At 42.6% G+C, this 20,943-nt stretch overlaps 1 protein-coding gene across 2 annotated transcripts in view; it reads left to right on the top strand.

Moving 5' to 3' along the window:
- Positions 1-20,943, top strand: part of ate1 (arginyltransferase 1) — a 51,742-nt gene that overhangs the window by 13,479 nt on the left and 17,320 nt on the right. For both annotated transcript variants that reach the window (XM_030106065.1, XM_030106064.1), the window contains exons 8-10: positions 5,692-5,724; positions 10,376-10,557; positions 15,765-15,864. In XM_030106065.1, the coding sequence (XP_029961925.1) occupies positions 5,692-5,724; positions 10,376-10,557; positions 15,765-15,864 (315 nt within the window). The remainder of the gene's footprint in view (positions 1-5,691; positions 5,725-10,375; positions 10,558-15,764; positions 15,865-20,943) is intronic.

The raw sequence follows: 20,943 nt of genomic DNA, 5'->3' as shown, positions 1-20,943 counted from the left end.
TATTTTGGGGGGGATTGTTACATACGTTTACAGTTTTAAAATGTTCTCCTTTGGAGAATACAATCATATGATAATGGCTTCATTTGAGGATTGGTATTTTTTTAAATTGTTCATCACAGTTTGCACAGTGTTGAAAGACTGATGGAATAATTGTTCTCTGTTGGATTCTTTTCAATCTTTTGTTTGCATATTTATTGTTTGAACATTTAAATTCTATAAACTCTCAAAGATTTTTTTCATTGCTGCGTAATTGAAAAAAAATTTTGTTTTATTTTTCCAAGAAAACTTTTAATGTTTTGCAGTTTTTTAGTATTAATGTGCTTTTTGAGAAGCTCATATTCAATGAGTTTTCTGACAGTTTAAAAAAACGTTTAGACATCAGACAGTCTTGAAGTTCTGGTTATTAAAAGTATACATGACTGAATCTGTTGTTAGAAAACCATAAAGTCTAAAAATGACTTTATAAAGGACAGTGAATCATTTTAAAGGTACGTACGTATTCACACACCTGAGCTGTGTATAAATCGGAGGATGTAAAGTCTGCTGTGGATGCAGAAACTGCTGGACAGGCTGAGAGGGCTCTTTGTCCCTCTGGGCTGGAAAAACAGCCTCCTCCTCCTCCTCCTTCTCCTCCTTCCTCCTGCCAGTAGGCTGTAGTAAATTACAGAATTCTCCAACTTGTAAAAAGTCAAGTAATTAATAAATAATAAAAAGCTGTGAGATTGGGCAGACTGTGGCAGATTCTTTCCTGGTGCCATAACAGTGCCTCCATTAAGAGTCAGCTTGTATTTGTTTGTATGTGCAGCTTCAGTTCAGGCCAATAATAATCACACTGCCACTGGATCAATTTGACGGGAAACGTATATATATGTAAAATAAAATGTCTTGAAGCTGAACCCACAGTAGCTGATTGTCTTTCCATGCTGGATACTCAGAAGATATGATTTAAAAACAACAGTAATGCTGTTATTGCTCATAAAGCTGGAACCATTTACGGCAGTTCAGTAATCGAGGTGTAGAAGAAGTGAACTGGCTTGAGGTTGTGATGCATTTCATACAGTATTTACCTTGACTGAACCCTGTGTCAATATCTACATTATTTGCCCCCCCCCCCATTCTTAAAATTTCTTGAGCAACATTTACTCAAGTCTCAGCCAGAGCTAGAGACTGTCGATAAATACATATTTATGTGATAAACAATGTTTATATGACTTATTACAGTCGTGTCAAACATATGTTACGAGAGCCACAACTGACCGGTCAACAGGAAGTCCTTGACTAGTTTAAAAAATGGCAAAGTCTACAATTTGTCCTTAAAAGCAACCCTTGTTTCTAACTTTTCCTCTGTGAGCGAAGACATAAAGTGTGACTGAGACTCAGAAATAAGTGAAATAGCATTAGGCAGCAGAAACGGTGGCAGACAGGAGTTCATATTATACTTATTTTTCAGTTACGGTATTTCCATGTCAGGTTTTGTAGAATTAAAAATAATATATATATCCCATTTTCTGATTGTTTTGTCAGTATTTATAGCTTATTATGCTTTCATTTTTTTCCCCCGGCTTCATTGGAAACAAGCTATACTGCACGTGGCCCATAAGCTAACATGAGTTTGACACCAGTGACGTATAAGGACTGAGATGCATCGTCATCTGAAGGAAATTCATGCGGAAGAAGGTGAAAACCAGACACATCCAGATCTAAAGTGAAATCAACCCAAATGTTGCAACCGATTTGCAAAGATAAAAGTTTCCTCATGTCCTTTTAATTTAAGACTAATATGAATGCTAAAATGAAGTCCAGTTGGGATACATCATTTCTTGATATTTTAATAGATGTGGTTTGTCTTTGTGAGTGATTTATGCTTGAGCAGGCCGATCCCAGACTTCCCAGACTCTCAGTGCTGTTCTTTGGCCCGTGAGGTTCATAAAGAAAACATTTTTCATCACATGATGGCACATTTTGCAGTCCTGCCGCTCGATGCCGGCTGCTGCCAGGAAATTGGGTCATTTAGTATTTGCAGAGGTATTTATTAATCCATTAAAGTATTACCTGTGGGCAGAACCTGGATTACTTTGGGCCTGAGTTCGATCCAGGTGATAGGGGAAAGTGTGTGTTGGATTGCGCTGCCATGATTGTATAATCGTTAGACAGTATGATGTCCTAGAGGCAGAAGGCTTTGCTTTGTTTGTTTAAAAATCCATGCATTTCCTGTCATGCCACCACTGGAAAAAAGCCAGACATTATTTGTTTCACATCCAATCATAGATTTCTGACAGAGTCGAAGCACAAACTGGCAATTATTTACACACACACACACACACACACACACACACACACACAAGTGCACTTATTGGTCTTAACTGTTGTGCTGAGCCGTGACTCTGAGTTCCTGCACATGTGGCATTCATTTTCAGGAAAACAAATCCTGTTAAATCTGCATTTACTCTTGTTGATGGCGGAGACTTTCAGTAACGGAAAAGCTGAGAGATGGCAATGAAGTGTCTTTATTAAAGAGACGAAATGATGTAGCTTACAGTCAAGGCGTATGTGGCATTGGTGTCTCAGCACCATCTAACAGTGTTGATGCCGTTTAACTCATGTAAAATCAGGAAGTGTGGTGCTCATTTTAAATCATTGTGCTGTGAACGGTAGCCAGGTTAGAAGACGTGAAGCGATACGGAGCCATTTCAGAGAACTTGACTCTCAAATATTCACACAGCACAGAGCACAGTATGACAAAAGGCCGGTGTGTGTGAGTGAAGACACTGCAGTGTGTGCTTGAGACTGCTGCTTGCACATCTAATGGTACACAGATGACTGTTTACTATCAGAAAGGGAGAGCTGAGGATGAAGTGATGGACTCCATGTGTTGTTGTACATGAGGACACTCGAATGATGGTGGCTGTTTTATCAGAGATATCGAGCGGTAACTCTTCTCCTGTCATTGAATGCAGTGTTGTACTCATGTGCAATGACCGCTTGTGGCGTCTGTGTCAGCGTAGCGGTCGATCTGTTGTTTACCAGCGATGGGGGTGTGTGGTTTCAACCCTGCTGGACTCCAGGAGAGCGGCCTCGCCCAGCCCATCAGCGCCAACACATTGGATGGTAAAAGAACAGAGGAAGGTGTTAAATACTGACACACACTTCCAGGTATCCATTTAGATGCAATAAGTGGCTTTAATCCATGCGAGTTTAATGCTATGTATTTGCTCTGTCAAATAATACCGCATTAAGTCAGTGTGACACACACACACACACTCACACACAGTGGTGCAGCATGTCCTCTATAAATGATGTCATCTAATAAGTGCAGCTGTTGTTCTGTTGGTAAACCATTTAGGTATTTTGTGAGTTTTAAACAAAAGTTTCATTTGTGCCCTCCGGCGGTGCTGCGCATTGGGAGGCTCTGCTGTTGGTAATTTGTTGACTGGCAGAGCAGTAGTCACTGCAGAAGCAGGAGTGGAAAATTACCCTTTACTGGCATGATTACTCAGGTGGGGAGCTTGACAAGCATTCGTCGGTGTGGGCAAAGATCATTTGTCGACTCGACAAATCTGCTACCTCCAGTTTCCACACCGGTCATGGAAAGTGTGAAGACATTCTTCTGCGTAACAAATTTGTTTTAAATTCTGCATACATGTGAAGTATTTCCTGTTAGAATTCTGTGCAAAGTTTTGTTCCTTGGGATTGTAGTCGTTACTGTTTTTGTCTTATTACATGCCGGTGGAGGGATGAGGGGGTTGAGGGGTGGTCTGTGGGAGGATGGGAGGTGTTCTGCTTTTAAGACGTAAATCACTTTCTGCTGAGTTATCTTTGTGGATGAAAAGTGCCTTGTAAATAAAGTTTGATAGCTTTACCTCCTGTGTGGAGGCTCCTCGACGGGGTAGTGGCAAAACCCCTGCTTTGAGTTTAGAATGATCTGTGTGGAGATTGCATGTTCTCCTCTGAAGACAGCAGTTTTTGCTGTATGACTCTTATTTTGTATCAGTAAATGTTTAAATGTGTAAATTTACTATTTATTTATTTTGTAACAGTGAAAATTTTTATGGGATTAGTCATTTTTCCGACAGGTTCAGATAGGTCAGTAGATGACTTTTCAAGGTAGCGAAAACGGCAGAAACAAAGAGTAAAATAGTAAGGTCAGATGAGATGACAGCTTGTTGTTTTATAGCCACACACACACATCCACACACACACACATCAGAGAGGCACCCACTCTTCACACTTGGCAGCATTTTGGACTTGCACCTAAGCCAGGACGGCCCCACCTAGTGAGCAATGCCTTCAGCAGCCGTCGCGCTGCTGTGCACATAGTCGCTGACGGAAGACGTCCACGTGTTTATGTGGAATTTCCGGGAACTCCTGGACAATCTGTGTTGCAATAAAGAGAAAAGACACCAAAGAATAGACTTGAAAATTAAAATAGGCCTTTCTGTGTGTATTTTGTAATGTCTGGAGAAAACCCATACAGGCTCAGGGAGAAAATGCAGTTTCCTCATGTTGTGTTAATGACTGTATGAGTGTGCATAATTGTTGGTTTCTCCTTTAGCCTGTGATGAACTGGCGACCTGTCCTGCCTTCATTTACAGTCAACTGAATTACTCTCCAGTCCCCTGTGAGCCTTAAGTTTTATTGAAGTGTTGTAGGAGATGGATGTGAGGAGGCAGACCTCAGTCCTTTAGTCCTTCATCCTTCAGAACACAACAGTGACTGTTGGCAGAGGCTGACATTAGTTTGCCAACATACTTCAGCAAATGTTATTTCAATACAAGTCAATTACTGGTCATTTAAGTCGTGTTGCTGTTTCAAATCCTAATTGCATCAGGCTTTGAATTAGGGCGCACAAGTAGAAAATGGATGAATTATCAGTGGAAATTAGTACAAAGAAATGTCATCTTGTAACCTCCTAATCTCAAAGTCGAATCACATTTATCCAATTATTGTTTATTGGAAGTCTCTGCGCTCCCTCTCTTTCTTTGTTTACGATGGTTTGGTTCTGATTTCGATCTGTGCTCTCCTCAGCGGAGTTACAGTTGAACACGTCGGCGAATGAATGACGCAGTTGGATTGCCGCGCGTCTCTGTGAAACGCGAGCTCGAGATTCCTGTTGTGCCGCTCATGAGGCTGAAACAAACCGAACCAAACCAAAAGCTGTCCGTCACCGCGGGTCGGCTCTGGTTCTCATTATGAAAATGGTTTTGGCCCCAACGGTGGAACTGCTGTGTTTCTGCCCGCTACCTTCCGGGTCAGCTTGCCTGCAAACACCGCTCTCAACTCTGCTCTTGGAAAAAGAGAATAGTGAAATAGAATAAAAGAAAAATCTGAAGCGCTCCCCCGCTGTAATAGATGTCTGGTGTACATTTTAGCCTGTGTTGAGAGTAGACTGTTCTGACATTGGCAGCGCTGCTTATTTGAGCTGTCATTGTGTCCTCCCAAGACTGTGAGCTTCAGTTGATAGGGTAAGTGTTTTCATTTGTGCAAATACGTTCTTCCTTTTTATGCCCCCCTGTAAATGGAGGGCTGCATTTGATATGTGACACCTGAGCCCGAAGAAAATGGGGAGGGATAAACCATATTGGACAGCGAATGAGGCATGCATGGTTTTCATTTATGTCTTTTCCAAAGAGTTTGTGACCCAGAGAACTAACTCTTTTTCTGTGTTTCTCCCTCCTTTCCTTTTCTTCGCAGTTCCGGAGATTTCTCTGTGATTCACCACTGGAGGTATGTATTTCCTTTGGACTGTTGACAGTTTAATAAAATCCCCTTTAAATGTCTCTTTTCATCTCGATGCGTTACCTGGAAGGATTTTTTTTTCCCCAACCACAAGACGTTCTCCCTGCTATAATTACTGTCATAGAGGCAACAATAAAGTTGGGATATATGTCCAGGGTATCAGTATTTAACTATTATTCAGGCACATTCAAAAAGCAATGATTCTCTGCTTTCCATCCTGGTGCTGCACATACCTACCCATCTAGCCCTGTCTTTCCCGGAGTGTTTGCACCAGATTTAGTGGGGTTAAGGGATTCGGGCAGGGGGTTTGGTTACATATCGGAGGGTTTTTAATTTCACCCTGTCTGAATAAGACAGTGTTGAAGGAGGGGAAATGGTAAAATGTGCTGTCCAGATTGCATAGCAGTCCTGCCTTATTGCTGCAGCAGAGTCGGGCGTACCACCGCGTTTCGCTTTGTGCGGCGTGGTACAGATTACTGGCTGATGAGGCGGTTTCGTGGGCATCGATTTGGGATCAAGCAGATGGTTACTGGCCTGTTAAACAAAAAAAATAAAAAAAATAAATAATTTAAGCTCTCTGGAAAATCTGATGCCATCATTTGATAGATTTATTAATATATCTTACTGGAAGAGGAGGTTGTTGGTGAGCACTGAAAAAGATTCACGGTTAAGTAGTCGTTTTCTCCGTGGTCACTGAGTGAGGTGGAGGTGCAGCCAGGCGTCACTGAACACTGAGCTGGAGCCTTCAGAAACCCCGTCGGACCTGGTGGGTCAGGACAATTACACCAGCAATTAGACCCAGGATGGGCACTTATAACCGCCACTTTAATAGGATTGGGGTCCGGGAGCACACACCGCCCGACTGACACAAACACAGTGACTTTGCTTTGCCCTGTGGGCCCCCGCAGGTCCTCACTAATGAACATCGTTAGTGTTTATAGGAAACAAGCTTTTATCACCTCGTCAAGGCTGGCGGCCAGGCACGGCGAATTACACAGCTCCGCACACACGGGCCGTGGCACGCCGCCTCACGTGTTCAACATCCCGTCCTCTCCGACTGGTCAAGGGGGGCCAGCTCCTTTTCATCCAGCCTCCTCTTGTGCAGCATATTTTCATTTCTTTCTTTGATCTCTCTCTCTCTCTCTCTCTCGATCGTCCCTTCTCTCTCAAAGTGCTCTTCGATTTCAGAATTATTATGCATGGTTTTCGGCACTACCTCTGCGTGCTGGCCTCATCTGTCTCCAATCAGGGCGCTATTAAGATACACACACACACACAGACAGTCACCACATGGACGTGCAAACTGTGTGGTTCCAACAGCTCACATGTAATCATGCATTCATGTATATGTATGCAAACAATCTGCTTATAAATTCAACTGCAGTTAATTATGACCCGGGGTGTCTGATTTGCTTGTTGCTGTCTTCGATCCCATCAAAATTACGGAGGTTTCATGTTGAGGGTAATTAACATCATCTGCCACTGTTTACTTGGTTTTTTTTTTTCTGATGCATTTACACATAGAAACAAAAATGGAAACACATTTGTGGTCTCTGAGTAACAGTGGCACATCAGTGCCTGCAAACATGATGAACAGCAGCCAGACAGGTGTTTTTCTTTAGCTTCCCCAATGTGTCCAACAAAGAGGCAAACACTCATTAACCAGGGTGTTGGACAATTAGTCAGCCAGTCAGCCACTACTCTGAAACACTCCCATCTATATGCTTTGTTCCTCCGGTCTTTCAGCCACCCAGAGGTGGAGAGAGTTCACATTACATAAGGAAACAAAGACATTTCAGCACTGAATGCACCAGCTGACGTTTGGCAGTAGCGGATGGTAATAGGCTGCATTATATTTGCCAGAGCTCTGGGGGTCAACAGAAGGGCTTACTGGTTGCCTTTTGAATGTTGAAGCACATTTTGTAAGTAAAAGAAAAACAGAATTTATCAGCTGCCAGGTGTCTCTTCACATCACTTATAGAGTAGGTTCGCTTGGCGCTGCAGATGTGAAAAGTGACCGAATGATTAATATTTTTATGATTTACATGTAATAAGCTTCAAAGATGAAACACGACATATCTAGTTTAGCATTGTTATCTAATTGTTTTTTTTTTTTTTTTTTTTTTAACAAATGACTAAATGGGATTAAAATCACAAAATCAAGGAAATAAAATTACATACAAAGAGTTAATAACACCGAAGAGGTGGAGGTGGTAGGGTGTGTACTAAACTAGGTCTGCTCCAAAAATGTTGCACTATTCGTTGATTATAATCAAGAGATAAAATCAAAAATCAAAGCAAAATTAAAGCAACTCAATAAGTGCTTTTTCTCAACTTGTCACACTTCATGTGTTTAATCTCAAGCCAAGCCGTTTTCACTCTGCTTACCGGAAACCTCAATTTTTCATTCGAAACACATGCTTTGATCAGACTTTTTGTAGAGTTCTATCACATCGATTAATACTTCCTGTATCAGTCCATTTGTCTTTTATACGAGGCCTTCATCATTTGTGCTGCAATGTGACTGTTTGGTTTTTAAGCAGCGCCCTGTCAAGCACTGGCTATTCTGACGCCGAGTGCCAACTTCAGATTCTGCTACACTCTGAGTGTAGCTTGTCATTCTCCATGTCCATGACCTGGATTCTAGTTCACCGAGTTCCTTTTTCATACTTCATTTGATACATACTGACATTTGCAGGCTGTGGATTTCGAGATGTTCTGACCCAGTCATCTAATTATCTTGTGTTTTTACTTTTTTCAACTGTTGTTTAATATTGAAGCAAACATGCAGTAAACCTATCCCTTCCTAATAAAGCATGCTGCTCACAGTGCCGTGTATTCAGGCCATATGAGAGCGATTTGGGGCTGCTGGGGAAGCTCCGGGGGGGTTGAAGTGTTCCAGAGAACGTTTAGATTGTTGTCACAGCGGCAAGGACACGACCATTAAGCTGCCGTCTGAGGTGGCACGCAGGTCGAGTCGGACAAGATTGGCCTTGAACACTCTGCCGGCGTATAAACAAACACGCAAACTCAGCACGACCATTACTCCTCTCGCCCCGGCATTCAGCGTCGCATAATTGCGCTGAAGCGCGTACGCTCATGGTGGGGCAAGAAAAATCACCTCGCGCTCTTTCCTTTTACTTACAACCTCTAAATGACAGAGTGAGGGGGCCTCTGACAAAGCCTGCAGTGTTTCGGCGGGGAACTGGTGCCAAGAAATAACAGGCCGCCTGCTTACGCAGGCAGACAGCTCCTCCGGCCGACGACACACACGCTTAAAGTGCAGCTCTTGATCCAGATGTGGTTCCTACCACCCTTCACCCTCCACAGCTGCCCTACAAATAAAAGCTCTTTTTTATTTGGGATTCCTTATGCTTTTTTTGTTTTTTTCTGGTTTGTTTTTTTCTGACTACCAATCATTCATTATAGGTGATACTTAATAGACCCTCGTCATGGAATCGAATACAAATATTTTATTAATAAAGAAATTCCATCTGTGATCAATTAAGTAATTCTCTTCTCTTCTAATCATTGCCTCTTTTTAGATAGAAAAATGCCCAGTCACACATTCACACAGGAAAGTGAATGGGTCCTGGTATTCATTGTGTCAGACAGGTAATCAGACCTGAGTGCCCGTGGGCCTCGCTTAGAGAGATGTGACTTTATTTTTATTTCCAGCTGTACTTTAAGGAAACTGTCGGCCATGTGGGGTCACAGAACTGGAACTGCAGGGAGTGTGTGCACATGTGTCTGTGCCTCGTTTCTGTTTGGCGAGGTTTAATTTGGTTGGAGTGCGAGCCCAGTGGTGCAGTGGATTAGCGAGCCAGCTCCCTCAGTGTTGTGATAACCAGCAACGTCTGCGCCGCCTAACTGTGTCCAGATGAGTGTCAGAGAAGGGTAGGATCCTGTTACGTAGTGCAATGAGGAAACACACACACACACACACACACACACACACACACACACACACACACACACACACAAACCAATACCTAACTTAATATGACTTTTAACCTCTCGTCTAAAGCCTCAGATTAAAGCATTGAGGTGACTTCATTGAAAAGCCCAGCATGCAGATCCCTGGATGACTGTGTGTGTCAGAACCTTAACAGTTTTATTAATGGAGCAGACTCAAGCATGCGGGCTCGCACCTACACCCACATTCTTCTCTGCCACATGGAGAGAGGAGACACAGACATATAGGAGAAAGCTTGGCAACCCTCCACCACCGCCTGGTTAAATGGATTTTGCTCATGCAGGGTCTTTTATTAAAAAGTGCTCTCCTGGAGTGTTCCTGTGCCCCCCCCCTCAGCCCCCAACTCCACCCTGCTCCTGCTTTCACTCCACATTTGGGAGCCATTAGCAGGCTGAATACGAAGCTACTGTACACCCCCACACATAATGCTCGGGCCCTGGCAGGGGAAACGCTTGGGTTATAGGACGCCATCGTACAGGTGTGCGCTCTGTGCAAGACTGAAAACCGACCAGTGCACGAAAATAGTCCTAATAAAAAAGAAATACCTTCTTATTCCACTGTGACTTATATGTTTCACATATAGGACACAAGAGTGCTACTATTGTTTTGACCACTGGCCGCCTTGCTTTACTCTTTTCTCTGCCTTTGCTTTTCTCTCCTCAGGCTGAAAGTTCTCCAGATGGGCCTGAGATGGGCTACGGCTCCTTTCACCAGCAGTACTGGCTGGACGGACGCATCGTGGCAGTGGGAGTGATTGACATTCTGCCTACCTGTGTGTCCTCCGTCTACCTGTACTACCATCCAGACTTTGCCTCACTGTCTTTGGGGTCCTACTCTGCTCTCAGGTTAGTTTCTCAGGCTGACTTATGTCAAGTTTATAATTGAACCACAAGATAGAATGAAGATTTAAAAAAAAAAAAAGTGTATAATCCCCTTATTCTTTAGCATGGACATCAGCTGAGGACTACCCCGTTTTATTCAGTACTTCAAAATGCACTTTTTCTTCCATAATTTCTTTTTCAAATGAAGATAAAGTAGCTGGTTTGACTCCCTTGATGTATTTACTCATGAGGAACACAAGAAATGTTCTTCCATCAATTTGACAATGTTTTATGACTCGAAAATAATTACGTTTTTGGTCATATAACTGAATAATATTGTTCACAACTCACTGGTCTTGGCTTACTGATGATTCACTCAATAAAGATTCTTTCTTAAAAGGAATCTTCCACTAAATCACTCTTGGTTTAAACTTCAACACTTCAGAAATTTAAGCCAGGGGTATCATTCATACTGCCTGCATGTAAAAACTGTCCCATCAGAACTTTCAATCTGGCTCGCAGGATGGCCTTGAAAAGTGAACAAATTACAGTCGGAGCAATTGCTCCCGTTTTTTGAAAAAGTCCCTGCTTTTCCTTTTTTTCATGGTGGGGAAACAGTCACAACACAACACAACACTGACACCTAGAACTAAACATCTGATCTCCTTCCATACTAATCTGTAAGGGTATGTTTATCAAAACGAACATATTGAGGGCTACTTAAATCATGTGACATGACAAGCAACGAGCTTCACCGGCATTCACCGGGTTGTTCACAAACGGTTTTGTAAAATGTGCAGAACATGTGAAAAGTTTTAGGCTTTAGAAGTGTAATATAATAATCTATAAGCTCCTGTCATCGCACTGGCCCAGGGAGCTGCATGTGGCCCTCGAAATGAAATGAGTTTGACACCAGTGATATGAGCAATCCGAGTGGCTGCTGGGTTCACCTAACGAACGGTCGTGTTGATTTCTCTACTTTTCATAAAGGTCAGTCTGACCTGCTCCCCAGCAGCAGGGTTAAGGCCGAACACAGTCCTGCTGATCTGTACGAGTGAGTGGGCGATTCTAGTTACATCATTTATCAGTTACTATAAGAGCCGTGACTTCCTGGGATCCAGAGGGATACATGCTGAAATGATGGCTTTGTGACTCTTTGAACACTGATTCAGAGGCCCATTAAAAACTGTTTTCATTGTTTTGAGTCGTCATATCACGGCGTGTCTCTGCCGGCCTTCTTTTAACCTGCTATCTCTCCCTGACTCTCGATCTTTGCGGTTCCTTCCGAGTATTATCTTTAAAACTGCATCGTACAACGTCAGTGCCATAATACTTCAGGTCAGGAGAAATCCCTCTTTGTTCGCACTTGATTGGATGAGGCAGAGCTGTGTTTGTGGTTCGCCTGACAACAGTTCTCTCGTCCGAGATGAAACGGGAGAACGCACACGTATGCTGCAGGCACACATATCTGGCGTTTCCTGTAAACTGTAACCCAATAATGTGAGAAAGGCTTTTCAACATATTTCTGCACAGATGTGGGAGGCCGGGTGATCTGTGCTTTAAAAGTTGGTGTCCACAGGTGCTGCAGTGTGAGTAGTGAGTGTTTATTCATGTGTGCGTGCGTGTGTAATCACGCATTAAATCAGCCCAGCGGTCAGCATAGACAGGCCACACTCATGCAGAAGGAACAGCTCAGCCGTCCTGTGCACACAGTCCCTCATCACTTATTATTTTAAGAGTCAAGACTCCAAGAGCAACACGGAGTGTGTGAAGGAGGCCTTGAAGAAGGGAGCCAGCAGAACTGAAATCCTCCCACTTGTTTACAGACACCAGAGTCCAGGACTTTGATCAGGTCTGGACACTCCTTACTCTCCTTGGCCCGACTGACTCTGGCGGTGCGGACTGCGTGCAGGCCCACATCGCCCCTCCCTCGACACAATGCTTTTATGCAAATCTCCATTTTATTTGGCGGTGCTCCTTCGACACAGTAAACACAGCTGGATTTCATGTTCAAGTGCACTGCAGAACATGAAAAAACCTCTCAGATGTGGAGAACCTTACTTGCCTGTTAAAGGGAAGTGATGAGGAATTTTTCACGCAATTGCCTTTTTGGGAGCCTTTTTTTGCAGGAACCACCTTTTTTTAAAAAACAAAAAATATGTAGAGTACTAAATTACAGCCAATACAACCCCGTAACTTATTTCTAACTGTGAATCTACAAACTAAAATCCATTAAACACTTTTGTTTAAAATTTAAGCTTATAAATGAGAAAATGATGAACTTCTGAAGATATTCAAATTTTTGCACTCACTACTGCTCACGGTGTGATTGAGGCGTGCAAACAGAAGAGGGAGATGTTGAGGAATTCCTTGCAGGACTGTTGCCACAGATCAGGAGGGCCTGGGGAGGAGGAGGAGAAGAAAGGAGGCGGATAATGAAGTGCCTGAGGTGCTGTGTGTAGAAAACACAGCTGGTGTCCAAATGGATCACTTTCTTATGGGAATGTCCTTATTATGTTATAGAGCAAATGATCCTGAACCAAAATATTCACAGATAAATATTCAATGTATTTTGCTCTACTTAGAAGAAGGGTCAATTAAAAGAATGCATATATTTCCACCCATAAGCTACTGATTGGAAAGGTTTGGATTGTGAATTTCTAGGAATACCTGTGCTTAATAGATAAAATATTCCCCCTCTTTTGTTTGCACGTCTTGAGTAATCGTCGCCACAGTTAAGTCAATGACTTCTGCTGTGCTGGAGCCAATAAACAAGTTTTGGAAATGGGTCATAGCCAATACTGAGTCATTGGATTGTTCCCACTCTCAACGGTCTGTAATGATTTAGGAAATCCCTGTGTTTAGATTGTTCTAATACACACACTCCAAACATTTGCTGTTGAAGTTAAATATCGGGTCACTCTGGATGCTGCGTCTGGCTAATCAAAACTCGTCTGGCAAGTGTTTGGTAATGAAAAGTTTCCACATCCACCCAAAGCTGCAGTAAGCACCTTGTGGTATGCACCATTATGGATGTGTGAGTGTGTGTGTGTGTGTGTGTGTGTGTGTGTGTGTGTGTGCACATCAGTATGAGGGAAGCTGTGCAGGAGCAGAGGGCTTGATAATTGGCTTGTGCTGGAGTGTCAGATGGCTGAAGAGGGGATAATGGTGGACTCAAGCTGCTGCCATTGGATTGGAGGTGGGGGTGTGAAGGCCTCAAGTGAGGATGGGGTGGGGTGGGGTGGGGTGGGGTGGTGGGGGGGGACATGGCTTTTTGTGAATGGGCCCCTCGCCTCTATTGACCCCCCCTCCCCCAATTCAGGCCTGCCGGGCCCTTTTGTGGCGAGGGGATGGGAACCCAGGAACCTGGCAGCAAGCGGGTGACCTTCTAGCACCTCGCTCTCGCAGCCGCTCTTCTCTGTCCCTTTCTCTTTCTTGATCCTCCTCCTTTATATTCTCCTCCTGCTCCCTCTCTCCCCCTGTTTCTCTCCCCCCACCCCTCCTGGCTTGGCCTGCTTTGTCCCATGCCTTATTTTCCAGTGCATCTATTTTATTTCAAGGCCTCATTCTCTGTCTCCTAAGTTTTATAAGAAAGGGAATTCTCCCCCTTCATTTAAGCGAGTGAAACACAGAGTGGTGGAAGGAAGAGTGAAACAAAACAGGAGAGGAAAAAAAAAAGAGCTGGAATTTAGTTATGGAATAGCAAAGGAAACTGCAGAGGGAAAGGGAAAATAGGCTTTCACTAAAAGGATGCAATTAAGGAAGAAACCATTGGGAGACAAATAAAGCAGGGAAGACATTTACTGTATTTGAAGAAGGTGTATAAATCCTCCCAGTTCTAAATCTTTATTTTACACACTCTCCTTTTTCTCTCCCTCTTTTTCTGCCCCGGGGCTCAATGGCGATAGAGTGAAGGCAGTTGTTTTTGTGTAATGACATGAGACCAAGAAAAGCAGCCTTTTCGAAAGTGGGTGTTTACTTCCTCGGCTCGGGCACCGCTCTAGTCAGAGCTGCTGGTCTTACTGCCCTCTTTCATGTGCTGCTGATGCACTAAACAGTAAGAAAAACATGTTTGAAGCTGGTTTGTGTGAACTTAAGTATTAGAATTTCAAGAATTGATTGCTGTTTTTTCAATAACTCTCTAATTAGTTTGACTTGAGCTTGTTTTTTTATAGCTGCTTTGGAGTAATGGGCTGCTACAGTAGTTGTTATTCTATTTAGAAAAAATGTGCAAAAGTTTCCTGTGGTCTCGCTTTGCGGAGTACGAATTAGGAAAACTTCTTGCATCTGTTTCTGCTCCACAAACATTTTATTCAAGACCAGTCAAGTGGTCGAAAAGAAAAAAAAAAACTGTGAAAGTGATCTGAAAAAATTTGAAATAAATGACCCTTAACCCTTTTCATAAAAATGTCTACACTATTTTCCAACGCCATATTTAATATTCAATGCCACTGAAGTGTGGGACACTTTGCCCGGCGCAGCACTTTAAATCATTAACATTATCGTTATCATTTGCTTCCTGGCACCGTGCGTTCCGGCCGGATATATTCCATTAACTCCCTGAAGCCTTTACCCGCATAAAAAATGAGTGGCAGCATAAATTGTGAGTTGATTGTCATCGTGAGCTGTGGGTGGCGTCACAGCATCTCTGGGTAAATGATGTCCAGTAGTTTTTGGCGTGGTGAGCAGTGCTGCCGCTTTGTGCAGGTTGATATTTAAATGTTTGAGCCGAATGTGCAAATTCCTCGAGGTACAGTGTTTGAAGTAACTCGTCAGGGAGCTTGTTTCAAAGCAGCTTTCTCAAACTAGGCATAGATATTCTGTTGCTGTGTGCCTCAAATTCTTCTGTCTCTTCTTTTAATCATAATCAAGCTTCGTAATGTCGGCCTCACCAGCACTTAGGGTAGCAGGATGAATATGGAGCCCCGGATCCGAACACACCGAATGACTTTGGATGTGTAATTGGCGTTACTGTGTTTTGCTACAGAGTGAATCTGGAGCCAATCAGACGCCGTCTTATTTATATTGCATGATGGAATAGCAGCATGTCTTTCAGACATTTTCATAATACTCTAAATAGTTGAGTAATTCAGTAGAGATTTGTGCCATTCCTTTTGTAACCGTCTATTGTTTGTAATATTCTGCAGTGCTGCATATCTATTAGGCTTTCTCTCCGTCTGTGCCTGACTGTAAAAGTATATTCATGTTTTTTTTTTCTTTTTTCACCACAGGGAGATTGCTTTCACCAGGCAGCTGCAGAAACAGTCCCCAAAGCTGTCCTACTATTACCTGGGCTTTTACATCCACTCCTGTCCCAAGATGCGCTATAAGGTACGATTTAAACAATCACACATTTGACACACAATTCTAAATTATACTGTGTTGTTATTGTTGTTATTGTGTTACCAGGTTTTATTTATAGAACACATTTGTGACATGAGATGCCACTCAATGGGTTTTAAATTAAATGATTGTATACAAGCATACAAAGACACCGGCAGACCACGTTTAAATCAATTTCCATAATAGCATCCTTGAGTGGTCAACTGAGGAGTTTTGCCTAATATTGCCTTTTTTTTATAAATATATGAAAGTTTCATATGCTGTCATTACAAAATTTAAATGAATCTGATCTTGTGTTTTTAGCTGTGATGGACATCTGATAAACATTTGATTTAAAATAGTTTTTATAATAATAATAATGCATTGGTTTTATATAGCGCTTTTCAGGACACTCAAAGACGCTTTACATTGCATTATTCATTCTCTCCATACTGGGTGGTGGTAAGCTACTACTGTAGCCACAGCTGCCCTGGGGCAGACTGACGGAAGCGAGGCTGCCAATCTGCGCCATCGGCCCCTCCGACCACCACCAACCATTCACTCTCACAACTTTCATACTAGGCAAGTTGGGTGAAGTGTCTTGCCCAAGGACACAACGACAGTTTTACGCCTGCGGGAGCGGGGATAGAACTGCCAACCTTCCGGTTATAAGACGACCCGCTCTACCAACTGAGCTACTGTCGCCCCAAGAAGATATTCAGAGATGCACACATGCAACAGTGCAAGCAGAGCAGCCCCTTCAGTGTGATCACCAAGTCACTTGTTCGTTGTGCACACCTGACATTTGACTGGCTCACTCAGGAGACTGCAGCTCGCATCCATCATGTACCTTTAGTTTCTGAGGTCACTGTGCTGTTGTGATACATAATTCACTATAACATTGGTGGATAAATGTTACGCCCAGAATATAATGACAACCCACTATTTCCAAGACCAGATAAAATAGAAAAGAAATACTTTTTTAATCCCAGAGGGAAATACCAGAGATAAGACCAGTCTTGTAATTTTAATACCAAGACGGTCGTTCTAAATGATATTCTTTCCATTCTCAGTCCCAGTTTTTCATTCCTGTGGAAACTATTCCTCTGCTCTATAATACAAATTGATTCTTTAACTCTGCTCTTCTGACTCTGATATTAACTGATGGCGACTTATCTAAAGTCTGTTTCTCTTCTTGTCTTATAATTCTGCAACCTCTTCAGCATTAAGCTTAGTAAAGTTTGTCTTTAATGCTTTTTTATTGGTTATATTTTACTAAAGCTGCACCCAACGTTCCAGAGTGATAGAAGACTAACATTTGATGTTCAGACCCATTCTTCATTGGAGGTGGTTTATCCTGGACTGTATATTATGTATGTAGTGTAGGTGCATAGTTAATCTCTTTTATAGGCACATCGGGGTGTGTCAGGGTCATGAAATGTGTAGCTCGCTCTCCCACACAATTTTTCTCTTTTCTCCCTCCATCTGTCATCCACCCCGAACTGAACTTCACCTTTAAAGGCTCGTCTTCACAGTGCTTTGTTTTTCTTGTTGCTTCCATATTAGAATTCCTTCGTATATAGCAGCTGATCACATGATTCAAAATATCATCTGTGCTCTTTAAAAGGCTGTTTTCCCCCTAAAATCAGTAGCTGAGGCTCAATTTGAGGAGCCTGGGTATCAAATGTTTGTCAACTCAAATCTACATACAAAAAAAAAAAAAAAAATCATTACTCAAAACTGCTTCATACAGTGCGCGGACTCGATGGAGGGAAGACCACTAGAGACTGAGGTATGGAGTCTGTTAAAGGGAAAAAGGATATTGCAGAGGTTCATGCAGGGAAGCGAGGACAAGGCTGCTGAAGACATTAAAGGTTGAGAGAGAGGTCACTGTGGTGACGGCAGCCGTAACTCAGCAGCTCCAAAAGTGTCACATGCACAGATATATGCGTTTTTTACAGTGTGGTTTTGTACTCTGGATACTTTTACACACATTCGCAAATCACACCCGGTGTTTTTTTTTTTTTTTTTTTTTTCCAAAAACGCGCTCACCTTCCCACCAAACACCACTTAAAGATGTTCAGCTTCAGGAGAATAGAAAAAGAAAATCTGTCCTTCCAAATTGCATCAGTTTTGCCAAGATTTGCCATTCATCTCTTGTTTTCCCTCATTCATCTCCCATTTCTTTCACCTCTCTTGTCATTTCACTCATGTTCCCAGAGCTTGTTGCTGCCTATGGGAGAGTGATGTCTTGTTGGGGATTATGGCACAGTGCCACATCTTTTTATCCAATTTACATCTTGCTTTGGTGTTTTGTACAATCTCTCGGTTTGGGAATGTGGGTATGGAATGCATGTGAGTGCATTTGTTCTATTTCTGTGTGCGTGTATTTGTGCTGAATCCCGATCACAGTGTTTGTCTGAGAACTCTTGTTACCACAGCACCTAACCCCTCCTTGTGTTGGTATTTACTATCCCAACCCCCATATCTGTTCTTGTGTGTTTGCAGCGCCTTGTTCTCCACCTCCCCATTTCTTCCTATTTTACCCTTGGGGAGGAACACAGAACAAGGGTGAGAAGGTTGCCCAGTTCCCACCTTTCGGCTCTCACAATCCCATAGAAAGACGCCCGCGCTCAAACGTACTCGTAGCACATGCCCAGCATCTCGCTCCATTGTCCGATTTGCATATGAGACCAAGTAATTCATTAATGCACAGACATGCTGTGGAATTGTTCAGGTCGCTAAGATGTAGAGCCTCTAAACTCTGCTGTTATTGTGTTGGAGGGTTTGTGGGTTTCTGGATCTCAGTACAGCTTCTTGCCTCTTTAAGGACCAAAACACCAGCACTTGAACCCTGCTGGACACCACTCAAACCCTTGAAACACTACTTTCCCTCGCTGTTTTACCCACCTTACCCCACTCTCTCCCCACCTCCACTTTCCCTTTGTGAACTTCTAGGAACTCTCTGTACCAGTCGTATTCTAACACAATGTCTGCGTGGACGTGGGTGCACTTGAATACATTTTTTTTCCTCCATTTGAGTCTTATTGCTTGCTGAATTTTTCTCTTCATACAGCATAAACTGTATCTTTTTCCCAACTTAAAAATGGGAGCAAATGAGTTGCATATGAGGTGTTTAAAACCAGGCAAATTCTGCCAACAGATTTCACTCCTCAGCATCTTTAAGTCTGTTAAATTGAACCAGAATTTTTGTATTGCTACATTTGGATGTTAGCGGTGTTTAATGACTGTCTTCCAGACACTGACGGTGTTTTGTTATCCAGCATCTCTTGAAATTATAGAACCTATTCTAACCTGAGGTAAACACTTGGACAGAAGAAAAACAACTTCCTTTTGTCATTAAGTCGTTCTTAATGATTAAACTTTTAACACTCAAGCTGTGGTGCCAATATATTTACATCAGTGATGGCATAGCCTGACTGTCAGTGACAGCTTGAAATGTCTTACTTAATGCAGCATGCTGAGATGAATATTAAAACTCTCTGAAACCAGTTTGCGTTATGTTGAATTCTCTCACACCCTGCGGAGCAGTCGATCTGCATTATTTATGTAGCCTTCACAAGTAGCATTGCTTAAAGGATTTTATACCAACTGTATATAATGTTCATTCACACATATTTATTGAAACAAGTAAGATGAGATTATTTTAAGTTTTCCTCTCATGTCCCTGTATGTCTTCATGCGGCGCTGTTTTTATCAGTTGGCTGTGCAAAGCTACATTAGTCTGCGTTTCCATTCTGGAGTGTCTCTGAATTCCCAGGTGGCAGGAAAGTCCTTTCTGTCAGGTCACAGATCTGTATGCCAGGGGCATGGGCTCCATGTGAGATTGGTTTAGACTTCCAAGCTCTGCCAAAAGGCTGTGCAGGTCCTGTAGAACAGCCTTAAAGTGCCCTGGAAGACTTGGAGTGCAGCCAGGAACAGGGGGCTGCCTGGCCAGTGTCAGACCCCTCTCCTTTGTTCTCGGAGCTGGAACGGAGGGTCCCACAGAGCCTTGCTGGTTTGGCTGGTGGGTTCAGGATTTGACGTGACATCCTGCCCCTGGCTTCTGTCCCTGGTCCTTTGGCCCTCCCAGGCTCTCTGATTCGGAGCTGTGGAGAGCAGAAGGTGAAGCTGTTGGAGGCTAAATGAGAGCAAAGGTCTTGGCCCTTCTGCCACCCTTTCTTTTTTTTTCACGATGCCTCTCATGTGTTGAAGCTGGCCTTTGCGACTTCAGACAGATATATGGGAAATTTGTAGTTAAGTACAGTGTTTTAAAAACTCGTCAATAACAAACCACTAGTTAAATATTTATATGGATAAGTACATCCTGACCAGCATGAAACACAGCAAATTCATAATATTCAGTGTTGTTTGTTTATAAAAGTATGGAAATCACATAGAACGTGTCCATAATGACTGTAAAATGTGATTTTTAAAAAAGATTAATAAGATATAGCTGAATGTGAACGAACACTTTGGCCTCCAGTGTTTCCTTTATGCATAATCACAGGCATGAACACACTTTTTGTAATGGAATAATACCACAAAACCCTGCAGCTGCATATTCAGTCAAACATGCGATTTTTCGGCTGCTGTTAACTTGAGGCATTTATAGATTTCCAGAGAACCTATGCTCAATTTCAGGCCTGTCTTGTGACGGCTGTGTGTTACCTGGTGAAGCAATAAACAAGTGCTTTGACTCCAACACCATCACACAGATTTTTCTCACCTCTGTTCTTTTTTTTTTTTTTTTACTCCCTTGCTGTCTAATAACAACTTCATCCAGGTTCCACAGCTTGCAAAACATATTTGGTTTTCGTCGGCTTTCATTTTATGAATTTCCACTTTTTATTTTTTTGCCAGAACAAAAGAATATATATATCCGTGCCAGTGTGTCGTGTTTTTTTCCATTTCGTTGCAGAGGTGTGTGAAGGTCTGAGCACTCGTTACTTTTTAGATACAGAATTAGCAGACTTTGATGTTAACAGATGAGGCATTCACACACTTGGCTTTGCCAGTCTAGTACCCGATTTCAATATTTTGTGTATTGTTCAAGTGTGGCACACAGAAGGCTGGGTTATACCCTCT

Source organism: Salarias fasciatus, chromosome 13 (genome assembly GCF_902148845.1).
Source record: "Salarias fasciatus chromosome 13, fSalaFa1.1, whole genome shotgun sequence".
In the NCBI taxonomy this organism is placed as follows: domain Eukaryota; kingdom Metazoa; phylum Chordata; class Actinopteri; order Blenniiformes; family Blenniidae; genus Salarias; species Salarias fasciatus.
Note: the sequence above shows the minus strand (reverse complement) of the source record. Positions and strands in the feature narration are given on the sequence as shown.